General features: G+C 42.4%; 1 protein-coding gene across 6 annotated transcripts in view; it reads right to left on the reverse strand.

The window, feature by feature from the left end:
* The window catches only part of wdfy3 (WD repeat and FYVE domain containing 3), a 363,659-nt gene that overhangs the window by 53,992 nt on the left and 294,985 nt on the right, over nt 1-14,682 (reverse strand). For 5 of the 6 annotated variants that reach the window (XR_013498143.1, XM_078213959.1, XM_078213927.1 and 2 more), the window contains 4 exons: nt 13,693-13,813; nt 12,840-12,925; nt 9,809-9,889; nt 7,433-7,487 (listed from right to left, as the gene is read on the reverse strand). Coding sequence is in view for 5 of the 6 variants with exons in the window: in XM_078213959.1 (XP_078070085.1) it covers nt 7,433-7,487; nt 9,809-9,889; nt 12,840-12,925; nt 13,693-13,813 (343 nt within the window). In the remaining variant the exon portion in view is untranslated. Of the gene's footprint in view, nt 1-7,428; nt 7,488-9,808; nt 9,890-12,839; nt 12,926-13,692; nt 13,814-14,682 lie in introns of all 6 variants that reach the window. The other variant, XM_078213950.1, reaches the window with a different exon arrangement.

The following is a 14,682-nucleotide window of genomic DNA, read 5'->3' on the forward strand; positions in this document are numbered from 1 at the left end:
CAAGACCACCTTACGCAAAAAATGTGAGGGCCCATATTATCACAAAAATGTGACATTTGAAACTTCCCACATGGGGAAAAAATTGAAGTGCTGCTTTCCCCATCATGCATTAAAGTGAAAGGTCTCTTGATTTAATTGAAATATAGCATGGGTTTAATCATTTGTACAAAGAAACCTTGCAGGAAAAGTGGGAAGAGGTAGTGAAGTTCAGATTAATAGGCGCTAAGGTTTGGTGTAGTGTGGCTCAGATAAAAGGATGGAGAATGTGTGACTAAAAGACTCATGTGGGAAGGAGAGGATCCATTTCATGAAACACAAACTAGTATTGAGACTGGACCTTCCGGGAACGGAAATAGCCGGACCTGCTAGGAACACCTCTACTGGAGTAGAGGATAAATATAGCGCAAGGCTCGGGGTCTTCACTCACCTTCCAGGAGCGGATAGCTGGACCTGCGATGGATACCTCTAATGGGGCAGCAGGCTGAGTTTGAAAAATCAGGAGTGACGTCACAGGAAAACGGTAATTTCATTGAATGGTAAGTAACTGATAATTTGAATTACCTATTCTAAATTGCTTTACAGGTCAAAAAGCTAAAAACCAATTGAAAATTTTAGAAAAACAAATTAAAATTAAAAAACAAATTAAATTGGAATGGAGGGCCAGGTGAAGTGTTGTACCTGCATGACGTGGGAGCTGGTGGACTCCATTCTGTTCGCAGTGAACATATCTGTACTAAGTGCTGGTTGCTCGAGGAACTTCAGCTCAGAATTGATAAGCTCCAGACACTGCGACACATCAAAGAGGGGGCAAGGTACCTGGACCCTGTGTTTCAGAAAGCAGTTATACCCCTTAGATTAAGTACCTTGAATTCAGCCGGTGGTCAGGGACAGGAAGTTGTGACTGAGTGAGGCAGGTAGAGGGATTCAGGAGGTAGGGTTGCAGGAGCCTCAGCCCTTGTCCGTGTCCAACAGGTGCGAGATTCTTGCTCCCTGTGTGGACGAGAGTGGGGACTGGATGGAGGATGAGAAAACTGACCAAAGAACATTGGTACAGGAGCCATACAAGGGGGAGTGAGGGGGGGGGAGAAAGAGAAAAGTCGTCTTAAATGGGGATAGTATAGTTAGGACATAGACACTGTTCTCTATGACCAGGGTCACAAAATTGTGTTGCCTACCTGGTAGTCATGATGTGGAGATGCCGGCGTTCGACTGGGGTAAACACTAAGAAGTCTAACAACACCAGGTTAAAGTCCATCAGGTATATTTGGTAGCAAAAGCCACTAGCTTTCGGAACAGGCTTCTCCTACCAAATAAACCTGTTGGACTGTAACCTGGTGTTGTTAGACTTCTTATTGTGTTTGCCTACCTGGTGCCAGGGTTCAGAATATCTGCAGAGGAACTTTGAATGGGAGGGTAAAAATCAGGTTGTCATGGTCCACGTAGGTACCAGTGACATAGGTCAAACAAGGATACATTTCTGCTGAGGGAATGTGAGCAGTTATAGGCTAAATTAAAAAGCAGAACCAAAAAAGTAATAATCTCCGGAACACTACCTGAGCCACGAGCTAATTGGCAAGGACGAAGAAGATTAGAGAGATAAACGGTTGGCGCAAATGTGGGAGAAATGGGTTCAAATTCATGGGACATTGTACAAGTAGTGGGGAAGAAGGAAGCTGTTCCGATGGGTCAGTCTTCATCTGAATCATGCAGGGATCAGAGTCACATAACTAGGGCTGTGGGCTTTAAACTAAGTAGAGGGTGGGGAGTTTCTAGTTGCATGAAAAATTGGAAAATCAAAATTCAAGGAGAAGGTAGGGGTGCAGGTTAGATACGAGGCGGTTTGTTACCAAAAAATAAAAGGGACAGGGCAAACAAAACAAAAATAGAAAATGCTGGAAAATCTCAGCAGGTCTGACAGCATCTGCAAAGGCTCTGACGAAGGGGGTCATCCCGACTCAAAACATTGGCTCTATTCTCTCTCCACAGATGCTGTCAGACCTACTGAGATTTTCCAGCATTTTCTGTTTTTGTTTTAGATTCCAGGATTTTGCCTTTATTTTAACAGAATGTATGAACGTAATTTTGCAACAAGGAATTATACAAGAGTAGGGACATTTGATAATAGAACAAACTTAAAGGCTTTGTGTATGAATGCATAAAGTATTTGGAATGAAATTAATGTGTTAACAGCACAAATAGAGACAAAGGGGTATGATTACAGAGACATGGCTGCCAGGAAGCCAGGTCTGGGAATTCAATATCCAAGGGTACCCAGTATTTTGGAAGTTTAGACAAAAAGGAAAAGGAGATGGTGAAGGAAGGGATCAGTGTTTTATTGAGAAATGATGTAAGCACTGGAGATCAAGATGTAGAATCAATCTGGGTAGAAATAAGAAATAACAAAGGAAAGAAACCCCTGATGGGAGAAATCTATATGTTGCCAAACAGTAGTTCTGCAGTGGGGCACAGTATAAACCAGGAAATACTGGGAAAAGTATAGCAATAATCATGGCTGATTATAATATGCATGTAGACCAGACTAATCAAATTGGCAAGAGTAGCCTCAAGGGAGAATTCATTGAATGTATTCAAGATTGTTTCTTGGAGCAATATGTTGTGGAACCAACCAGAGAGCAGGCTATTCTGTATTTGGTATTGTGTAATGAGCAGGGATTAATTAATGACCTCATAGTTCAGGATCCTCTAGGGAAGTGTGATCAGAGTATGAGAGAATTCAAAATTCAGTTTCAGGGCGAGAAACTGGAGTCCACACTTGCATTCTGGAGTTAAACAAAGGTAAGCATGTAGGCATGAGGACAAACTGAACAGTGGCAGTTTTTTAAGGAGATATTCAATTCCTCCCAAGTAAAATATATTGCAGAGAGGAAGAAAGACTGTAGGAGGGGAAAAACATCCACGGCTACGCAAGGAAATTAAAGACAATACAAAAACTAAGGAATACCATAATGCAAAAGCCAGATTGCAAAACTTTTAATGATCAGAGGGTTACTAAAAAAGTAATAAAAAGAGCAAAGGTAAATTATGAGAGAAAACTAGCACAAGATATAAGAAAGGATGGCTGAAGCTTCTATAAGTATGTAAAGGGGAAAGAGTAGCTAAAGTGAATGTTGGTCCTTGGAGGATGAGATCAGGAAGTAAATTGGATCAGCAAGTTTGCTGATGATACAAAGATTGGAGGTGTAGTGGACAGTGAGGAAGGTTTTCAAAGCTTGCAGAGGGATTTGGACCAACTAGAAAAATGGGCTGAAAAATGGCAAATGGAATTTAACGCAGACAAGTGTGAGATATTGCACTTTGGAAGGACAAATCAAAGTAGAACGTACAGGGTAAATGGTAGGACTCTGAAGAGTGCAGTTGAACAGAGGGATCTGGGAATACAGGTACAGAATTCCCTAAAAGTGACGTCACAGGTGGATAGGGTCGTAAAGAGTGCCTTTGGTACATTGGCCTTTATAAATCGGAGTATCGAGTATAAAAGTTGGAGTGTTATGGTAAGGTTATATAATAAGAAGTTTAACAACACCAGGTTAAAGTCCAACAGGTTTATTTGGTAGCAAAAGCCACACAAGCTTTCGAAGCTCTAAGCCCCTTCTTCACTCACCTGAAGAAGGGGCTTAGAGCTTCGAAAGCTTGTGTGGCTTTTGCTACCAAATAAACCTGTTGGACTTTAACCTGGAGTTGTTAAACTTCTTACTGTGTTTACCCCAGTCCAACGCCGGCATCTCCACATCAAGGTTATATAAGGCATTGGTGAGGCCGAATTTGGAGTATTGTGTACAGTTTTGGTCACCTAGTTACAGGAAGGATGTAAATAAGATTGAAAGAGTGCAGAGAAGGTTCACAAGGATGTTGCCGGGACTTGAGAAGCTGAGTTACAGAGAGAGATTGAATAGATTGGGACTTTATTCCCTGGAGCGTAGACGATTGAGGGGAGATTTGATAGAGGTGTATAAGATTTTGATGGGTATAGATAGAGTGAATGCAAGCAGGCTTTTTCCGCTGAGGCTAGGGGAGAAAAAAACCAGACGGCATGGGTTAAGGGTGAAAGGAGAAAAGTTTAGAGGGAATATTAGGGGGGGCTTCTTCATGCAGAGAGTGGTGGGAGTGTGGAATGAGCTGCCGGATAAAGTGGTAACATTTAACATTTAAGAAAAACTTGGATGGGTTCATGGATGAGAGGGGTGTGGAGGGATATGGTCCAAGTGCAGGTCAGTGGGACTAGGCATAAAATGGTTCGGCACAGACAAGAAGGGCCAAAAGGCCTGTTTCTGAGCTGTAATTTTCTATGGTTCTAAGTTAGTAGTGGGAATACAGAAATGACGGAGACACTACATCAATATTTTGCCTCAGATTTCACGTGGAGGATACTGGTACCATCCCAATAGTAACAGGTAAGAGGTAATAGAAAGGGAGGAACAATCATCAATAGGTAAATAGTACTCAACAAACTATTGGAATTGAAGGCAGACAAGTTCCCAGTGCCTGATGGCCTACAACCTAGGGTATTAAAAGAAGTGGCAATAGAGATAGCGGATCCATTGGTTATATTGTTCCAAGATTCTCTGGATGCAGGAAAGATTCAGTGGATTGGAAAAATGCTCATGTAACACCCTTATTCAAAAAGGGAGGAAGGCAGAAAGTAGGAAACTATGGACTAGTTAGTTTAACAACTATTGTTGGAAATTGTTAGAATCCATTATTAAGGAAATAATAACAGAATATTTGGAAAGTCAAAACGCAATCCATCAGAGTCAGCATGGTTTCATGAAGGACAAATAGTGTTTGACAAATTTACGAGAGTTCTTTGAAGATGTAAAAACCAAGTGGATAATGGGGGTCCTGTAGATGTCTAAGGGCAGCATGGTGGCACAGGGGTTAGCACTGCAACCGCATAGCACCAGGGACCCGGGTTCGATTCCAGCCTTGGGTGACTGTGTGGAGTTTGCATGTTCTCCCTGTTTCTGCGTGGGTTTTCTCCGGGTGCTCCGGTTTCCTCCCACAGTCCAAAGATGTGCAGGTTAGGTGGATTGGTCATGCCAAGTTGTCCCTTAGTGTCCCAAGATGTGGTTAATATATGGGGTTACAGGGATCAGGCAGGGGTGAATCTGGGTAAGATGCTCCGTCAGAGAGCCAGTGCAGACTTGATGGGCCAAATGGCCTCCTTCTGCATCATAATGATTCTTATATTCTATTCTTTATCTGGCCTTTAGGAAGGTGTTTGATAAGGTTAATACACAGGTAAGATCACATTGGATTAGGAGTAATTTATCAGCTTTGATAGCAGGCTGGCGAACTGACATAAGGCAGAGAGTCGAGATAAATGGGTCTTTTTCTGGTTGGCAAGATGTAACTAGTGGGAAGCCACAGGTTACGTCCTCAGACCCCAACTATATACAATCTATATTAATGACTTGGATACTGGGATATAAGGTACTATAAACAAATTTGCAGATGACACCAAAATAGATGGGATAGTATGTTGCAATGAGGAATTTTTAAAAATTACAAATGGATATAGATAGATGAGTGGGCCAAAATGTGGCAGATGGAGTTTAACGTGGATAAGCATGAGGTGATCCAATTTGGATAGAAAAAATGGAAAGGTAACTGGTTATCTAAATGGAGAGACTTTGTGGTTGACAGGGCTCTTGACCGCGTCTGACCCATCCCCCGGGCCAGTGCTCTCACCCCCTCCCCTCCCTCCCAGAACTAGGAGGAGGCCCCCCTTGTCTGCATTTTTCACCCCACCAGCCTCTGTATTCAAAGGATCATCCTCTGCCATTTCCACCAATTCCAGCATGATGCCACTACTCAACACATCATCCCTTCACTCCCAATGTCAGCATTCCACAGGGATCTGGTCCCTAGACACCTTTGGGAAAGTATGGCACCCTCCGGGTGAAGTAAGGCACTCTTTGGAATTGTTAAAAGTAAACATGAATATGTATTGCGTAAAGAGTGCATAAATTGTAAATGTCAAGCTGTTAAAGAATTGTTAATCTGTCAAGGAAGCTGAAAAGAAATGAAGGGGATAAGGGCAAAGAATGGTGGGTGAAGGGCATCGGTTGGCATGGGAATACAAGGCGCCAGTGGGATGGGTATGGAGCATGAGATGGCATAGATTGGCATTAATGGGGCATGAGTGCAGGGACAGCGACAGCTTTTAACATATTTAATTCAAAACAGTGCTGGAGCATCTGGCAGCCTCTGCATTTATTCCAGGGACGGCAGGCCCAACTTCCAACCTGACCCCAGAAAGAAAATCTGACTTGTGGGCAGCCAATTATAAAGATTGGGTTTGCAGGGTCATGAATTCACCCAACCCAAGAATGAAAATCTGTTCCAATGTTAGCTTGTACAGAACCTTGGTTATGACCATACTTGGAATATTGGGAGCAATTCTGGCCACCATATTAAGAGTGAGATACAAACCATGGCCCTCATAATAAACATGAGGCAAATAATCAAAAACAACAAATGCTAGGTCTAATCTGTAATTTAGATGCTAATTAACTTGATTGCAGATTCAATGATGCTGCCTAACATGACAGTGATTGAATGGTGGCATTGTGAAACCTTTGCTGCATGTTCTGTTGTTATATTTACAGAGTCAGTGCGAGAGAGGTAATGGAATCAGTGGAGGGAGTTTAGAAAATTTACAATGATTTGGAGAAATATCCGATGTGGGCAGGTGAAATTTAATGCAGACAAATGCCACATAAGGAGGAAAGAAAAGTGAAACACATACTGTGAATGGTGTTGAAATGGTTAAGTATGGCACCAAAAAATGACTTAGGAGTCTTAGTAGGTGTGGCTCTTAAAAAAAAGTCCAACCAATGAGGGACAACACGACTGTCAAAGAATATTAAACTCCATAAATGAAACAGCCTACAGGCTAGACCGGTCAAATGATACCTTGTGTACTTTGTCCAGTTCTGGTTGCTGAAACACAAGAAAAATTCTAGTGCTGGAGATTGTGCAAAAAGGAATTATGGAGTTAACCTTCGTGTTAAGGGTTAAACTACAGAAAGCTGGGATTTTCAGATTGGAATGGAGGAGGTAGAGAGGTGATCGTAGACGTGAACAAGATAATAAAAGTCAATCAATAATTTTTACGCTAAGTTAAATTATGAGAGTAGGTCAAGGGGACAAAAGTTCAAACTGGTAAAAAAACATTAGGAGGTTTTACTTCACACAGAGTGATCAACATGTACAATAAGCTTTCAGAAAGATCGTGGAGGCAAAAGCTTTGGAAACATTTAAGAAACAACATGATGCCACAATCAGGAAATACTAAGTTTTATCTGCATGAATTAAGATTATCAAGTACATTTATTTCACACCATGAACACTGTGACAAATGTTAGACCATCTAGTTTAGCTTTCTGTTCTGTCATCCATTTTTACTTGCCTCCCATCTTTGTGTTACAGACTTCTCTCCAACCAATGTACTAAGCAAACCGGACCTGGGAAGAGATAGCACAGTGTTCTTACCTTTTACTTAGAATCATGAAGAATTGCACAAACACAAATTAAAATCAAGAAAATTACCTTCATCATGGTTGGCTTAAATTTTAAAACTTGTTTTCTGCTTGAAAGGCTTCAGTGACTTACTTTAGTGTTTGTAGCTTTCTTTCCCATACTTTTAACAGAATATGATAGCAAAAATAATTATACTTAATATTTTGTTCTGCTGTTGGTTACATGAATGCATGATGGTCATTTAATCTGCTATCTAATTTTATGATATACGGTACACACATAAACTGCTAACTTCTTCCAGAGGTGGCAATGAGTGCCAAAGCATCATATGGATGTGAAAAGGATAAATCCTAAAAGGACAGTGGTAGTAGACAGCATTTTATAAGGAACATTTGGGTTTATGACAACTGAATGGCCCAACAAAATAAAACCTCTACTCTAAACCATAAGATCATAAAATTTATTTTAATAAAAGCCATTTTACAATTCTGCACTAATCCTAAAGGCTGCTGTTAACCATGCCCACTTGTTTGAGTGACTAAGCAGTTAAAATGGCTGCAGCAATTTGTTGCAAATTTTTTTTTTTTGATTCCTTCTGGACAATGAGATGTGGAATCCTTTGGGTCCCACAAAGAAATCTAAGTCATCCCCACCCCAGACATCATCCTCCTCCCAACTAACCATTAACCTAAGTGTGGGGACTATTCCTTTGGATTATGTTGCCTAAAATGCTGCTTTCAAATGTTGGCTCGCTTGTGCTTTCCACCGGGTTTGGACAGGGAAGGGAAGAATGATAAAGTCTATGCAAATGAGGCCCAGGAGCAGAAATCTCCCGAGTCTTATACTACACTGACTTGACAACAGCTTCTTTCCTGCTGCCATCAGACCTTCGAATGGATCTACCATATATTAAGCAGATCTTTCTCTCCACCCTGTGACTGCAGCACTATATTCTGCTCTCTCTCCTTTCCTTTTCCCCTATGTATTCTATGAACGCTATGTTTTGTCCGTGTAGTGAACAAGAAACAACATTTTTCACTGAATCCCAATACATGCGACAATAAAAAATTAAATACAGGTACTTGTCAGTTCACCATCTAGCTTGACCCCCCCCGTTGAATTGTTAAAGAGTCATCCAATGGCACTCAATGGATCTCAATGAATCTGTTCTGGGACCCTTGCTGTTTGTCATTTTCACAAATGACCTGGATGAGGAAGTGGAGGGATGGGTTGGTAAGTCTGCCGACAACACGAAGGTTGGTGGGGTTGTGGATAGTCTGGAGGGATGACATAAGTTACAGAGGGACATAGATAGGATGCAAGACTGGGCGGACAAGTGGCAGATGGACTTCAACCCAGATAAATGCGTAGTGGTCCATTTTGGCAGGTCGAATGGGATGAAGGAGTACAATATAAAGGGAAAGACTCTTAGTACTGTAGAGGATCAGAAGGACCTTGGGGTCCGGGTCCATAGGACTCTAAATCGACCCCGCAGGGTGGAGGTTAAGAAGGCATATGGTGTGCTGGCCTTTATCAATCGAGGGATTGAGTTTAGGAGTCTGGGGATAATGATGCAGCTATATAAGACCCTCGTCAGACCCCACTTGGAGTACTGTGCTCAGTTCTGGTCACCTCATTACAGGAAGGATGTGGAAAAGATCAAAAGGGTGCAGAGGAGATTTACAAGGATGTTGCCCGGATTGAGTGGCATGCCTTATGAGGCTAGGCTGAGGGAGCTCGGTCTTTTCTCCTTGGAGAGACGTAGGATGAGAGGAGACCTAATAGAGGTACACAAGATGTTGAGAGGCATAGATCGGGTAGACTCTCAGAGGCTTTTTCCCAGGGTGGAAATGGCTGCTACGAGAGGACACAGGTTTAAGGTGCTGGGGGGTAGGTACAGGGGAAATGTTAGGGGGAAGTTTTTCACACAGAGGGCGGTGGGCGAGTGGAATCGGCTGCCGTCAGTGGTGGTGGAGGCAAACTCAATAGGGTCTTTTAAGAGACTCCGGGATGAGTACATGGGACTTAATAGGATGGAGGGTTATAGGTAGGCCTAAAGGTAGGGATATGTTCGGCACAACTTGTGGGGCTAAAGGGCCTGTTTTGTGTTGTAGTTTTTCTATGTTTCTAATTCTAAACTTTCAACAGTAGCTGAGAAAAATCAGACAACAGATCTCATATCTTCATATAAACATAACCAAACAATTTATATAATATTAATTTATAGCTCAATCTCATTAAACATTGAACAACCAACCAGTAAAAGACAGAAAATTTCCAGGACACGGTGGTAAGCTTTACTTACCCTTGTTCCACACTTGTATTGGGCCGTTGGCCAGAAACAGACTCAGAGCTGTCAGTCAAAGAGGGAACCACAGCTAAAAATCTGAAACACATTTAGCAGATTGAAATGATTGTATTTGGATAATAATTAGCCTCAAATAATCATGTCACTGAGCTTTACTGAAAAATATAACAGCCGATTAATAGAAGAAATGCAAAAAAGGAAAGTTCAAATGAAAAAATAAATTGTTATATAATTTCTTATTCGTATTGTGGTATCACATGGAACTGAATCACATTCTTTACAGTCACAGTTAGATTTAAAAATCAGTTAGATTTAAAAATCAGTTAGAATCATAGAACCCTACAGTGCAGAAAGGAGGCCATTCAGCCCATCAAGTCAGCACTGACCACAACCCTACCCAGGCCCTATCCTCACAATCCCATTTACCCAAGCTAGTCCCCCTGACACTAAGGGGTAATTTAGCATGTCCAATCCACCTAACCCGCACATACATCTTTGGACTGTGGGAGGAAACCGGATCACTTGGAGGAAACCCACGCACACATGGGGAGAATGTGCAAATTCCACACAGTCACCCGAGACCGGAATTCCACACAGTCACCCGTGACCCTAGCGCTGTGAGGCAGCAGTGTTAACCACTGCACCGTGCCACCCCAAAGTTCATGAAGCAAGTCTTCACATGATTATTTAAGCAACCATTTTAATTTCATGGTCTGCACAGATACATAAACAACTGGTAGGTTTAGGTTAGTGGTTTTTTTTGTTAATGTAGAAAGTGGGGGCAGGAGTAGGTCATTCGGCCTTTCGAGACTGCTCAGCCATTCAACATGGTCACAGGCAATCCTCTATCTCAATGCCATACTCCTGCACTCTCCCCATACCTCTTAACGACTTTAGAGTCTAGAAATACATTTCCTTCTTAAACATATTCAGTGACTTGGCTTCCACAGCCTTCTATGGCAGAGAATTCCACAGTTCACCTCCTCCGAGTGAAAAAATCTCTCCTTATCTCAGTCCTAAATGGCCTGCCCCATACCCTGAGACTGTAACCCTTGTTCTACACTCCCCAGCCAGAGGAAACAACTTTCCTGCATCCAATCTGTCCAGACCTGTCAGAATTTTAGAAGTTTCAATTATATCTCCTCTCATTCTTCTAAATTCCAGTAAATTTAGGCTTAGTCAACCCAATCTCTCCCCTACGACAACTCTGCCATCCCAGGAATCAGTCTGGTGAACCTTCATTGCACACTCCCCATGGCAAGCATATCCTTCTTAGTAAAATGCATTAGCTCACACACACTTGCTCTGAATTTCACCTGCCATGTGTCTGCTCATTCCACCATTCCATTCAGGTCTTCCTGAAGTCTATCACCAATTTTTAACCATACCTTCAGGTTTTGTATCAGCTGCAAACCTCGAAATCATTCCCATAAAAAGATTCTGAAAGATTTGCTTCAGCCTCAGACAATTGCCAGGGAGACAGACAGAGTCAGTGGCAGGGGAACTGAGATTGTGGCAGAAGCCAAAGAAAATGGTTTTGGTCTTCCCACTATTTAGCTAAATTTCTGCTCATCCAATTTTGAATCCAGGATGAGCAGTCTACAATTTGGACACAACAATCAATAGAGTATAGATCAATATCTCTGGTGAGGCAGAGCTGGGTATCGCCAACATAAAAGCAAATTACTGCGGGTACTGGAATCTGAAACCAAAAGAGAAAATGCTGGAAGGTCTCAGCAGGTCTAGCAGCATCTGTAAGGAGAGAAAAGAGCTGACGTTTCGAGTCTGGATGACCCTTTGTTAAAGGTCGCTTTGACAAAGGGCCATCTGGATTCGAAATGTCAGCTCTTTCCTCTCCTTACAGATGTTGCCAGACCTGCTGAGATTTTCCAGCATTTTCTCTTTTGGTTATCGCCAGCATAAATGTGGGAACTGAAACTCTGCTTTCTGTTGAGGGGCAGCATGTAAATGAGAAATAATGGGAGGCCAAAGGCGCTGGAAAGGGAAGAACAATCATTATAGGTGATTCTCTGGCTCCAACTGACAGATACGAATGGGACCAGGCAAGAGCAGTTCTACCCAGCTGGATAATGATGGAAACCCCTCAGTGGAGGATGGCATGGGTCAACTATATCAAAGGCTGCAGATGGAAGAAATAGGAGGGATAATTTACCTTTGTCACTGTCACATTAGATGTCTTTTGTGACCTTGATAAGAGCAGTGTTGATACATGAGCAGAAACCTAACTGGAGGGTTCTGAGAAAGGTGGACGTGAAGTTTGGAGGAAACAACATGCTAAAGACACTCAAGAGAAAAGAGAGGTGCGAGATGGGTGACATTTTGCAAGGACAGAGGGGTAAAAGGCTGGCTTTTTGAGGAGAGGTTCAATTATGGCAGATTTGAAGGAAAAGGGAACAGTATCTGAGGAGAGGGGAACAGAATCAGCCAACATGAGATTCAGTAAAGAAAATTGGCTGGTCAGCAATTACTGAGATTAGGGTTCATGTAGCATGAGATCATTGTCATGGACAAAGTTAGTTCAGAATGGGAATGAGGAGAGAAAGATGCAAATTCTGGGCAAGGACAGAAGGGAACCTTAAACGAAGTCTGGGGCAACGCGCTAGGGAAAGGGAGGGAAAGAAGCAGCTAATTTTCGCTAAGATTGAGATCATCCAGAGAAGTCCAAGAGTTGTTTGCATTTGTTTGGTGTAATGGAAATGAAGAAAAGAGCCTTGCAGTTTCATTAATTACACTATGCTTTCTGTGAATGTTAGATGGAAATTATATCCATCTGAAAAGTTAGACATTCACTACCAAGGCAAAGAAACAAAAATCATTCAATTATTAATTGAAAGATAACAAACTATTGCAGAATGTTAGATCAAAAGACCAAAAACAAGCCTTTAAATGTCAGGTGTTGTTCACTTATACCAAATTGAACTTGCCGTGAATCAACTTGTCAAATACATGGTTTAAACTCTTATTTGTTGTGTTTTATTAATAACAGAGCAAAAATGCCTTTTCCTACCTTTGATACACTTTATTTCGAACTCCCTTTTGGAAGGCCAAGAGGTAATTTCGTCCATCACCAGAGAAAACTTCAACTGCAATAGGCTGAAGGAGAGATTCATTTATAAGAGAGTAGAACAATTTAACTAAATAAGCAAATAATAGATTACTCAAAAGACAATGGGGGGGAGCGATTCTCCCAGCCCACTGCACCTCTCTAGCAGTGCAATGGGCCGGGGACATCAGTGGAGGTTGTTCTGCGGTCTTCCTGTTGGTCGCCACAACCTCCACGTGTCTCCGCAGCAAAGATTTTCAGAGTTATCAGTTCTACATCGGAAATCGGCATGGTGCTATTTACTATATGCTAATTGGCATTTCCATTTCATTAGTGGCCCAGGACCGCCGTCTCTGGGGCCGCTAGCGTCTACCTCCCACCAGGAGTGGGTCACTAGCTGGGTTTACAACTGCTCCCCACTAACAGGGAACAGGCGGCAGACCCTGCTGGAGTGAAAGGAGGCCATTGAGCCCCCCCCACCCTGCCCGAGGAGGTTGGGAGGGGGGGGAAGGACAGTAAGCGGGGTGCACCCTGGGCAGTGCCAGCCTGGCCCCCTCGCACTGCCCAAGGGGGCAAACTGGCAATGTCCACTGGGCATTGGCCTGCTCACTGCTATGCTGCCAACCTCTCCAGCGGTAATAGGCCCCACCCCCTGATTTTCAGAGGGAATTCTGCTAGGGCACTCTGCAGTGTTCAAAGTGTGGGAGATTCAATCTGAAAGTCCTGCTAAAAAAAAACAGCGGGAGTTACTCCCGTTTTCACGCAAATTGGGAATTTAGAATTCTTTTGGGAGAATTCCGGCCAACATGATTCTGACCTGCAGTAGATAACGTCTCTTATGCACTTCTTTGATGTCCTCATACGCAAATTTACTGCAAGTCCTCTTCAGCTGACTCTGTCCTTGCCGTGCTCCTCTGGGTATAATAGGCTCATGCATGCTGGAAAAGTCAGACAAAAAGTAAACTAAAGCTAGGTATGACAGAGTTTGTGTCTCCCTAAGCCAGGCCTACTTAATTAATAAATCATATCTCTCCCCTCAGGAGTGGTGTTGATACCAATAAAAATTCCGTATGTGATACTTCACAAACACTACGGCACAAAGAAGCAAAGAATAATTCCTGAAGACGTTGTTTTATAACTAATTTAAATTAAGAAAGACTTTACAAAGCACACTTGGTCACTCAACCAAATTTCAATAGACGACATTATAATTAGTCTCAGCATTTCTGGGTTATAAAGTAAAAAAGCAATTAGGGTTCCTTTTCTAGTTTTTATCCAGCAAGTCCTGCTGGAAAGTGCGTGAGTGAACTATACGAATTTCAGCAAGGCTTTTGACAGACTGATCAGAAAGTAAGAGCCCATAGGATCCTAGAACAAAGTGGATTCAAATTTAGCTCAAGGGTAGGAAGTAAAGCATTATGGTTAGCAGGTGTTTTGCGGCTGGAAAGCAAGGTACAGGAAAATATCGGTAACTCATCTTGCTCCAGAAATGTAAATTGGCAGTTAATCAGAAATTAAAAACACAGAACCGCCAGTCGCCAGAGATCTAAGGCAAGTTCTTATCCAAGGAGAAAGCTCCAGGATGATCATGCAAGTATTGAGTTTTCACGAGAGCTGTGGGAGTGCACAAACAGAGTGATGGTGCGAGGGGAGATGGTGCTGCAGAGCAGTGGGAGGCTGAGACTGGCGCTAGGAAAGGTTGCCAAGAATTATTGCAGGTGAGTTTGATATGTCAAATCAAAAAACAGATCCAATCCCAGAATTCTGATTTCCAGATTGCTGGATCATAGAAACTTACTGTACTTGG

This window comes from Mustelus asterias, chromosome 1 (assembly GCF_964213995.1).
Source record: "Mustelus asterias chromosome 1, sMusAst1.hap1.1, whole genome shotgun sequence".
Classification (NCBI taxonomy): domain Eukaryota; kingdom Metazoa; phylum Chordata; class Chondrichthyes; order Carcharhiniformes; family Triakidae; genus Mustelus; species Mustelus asterias.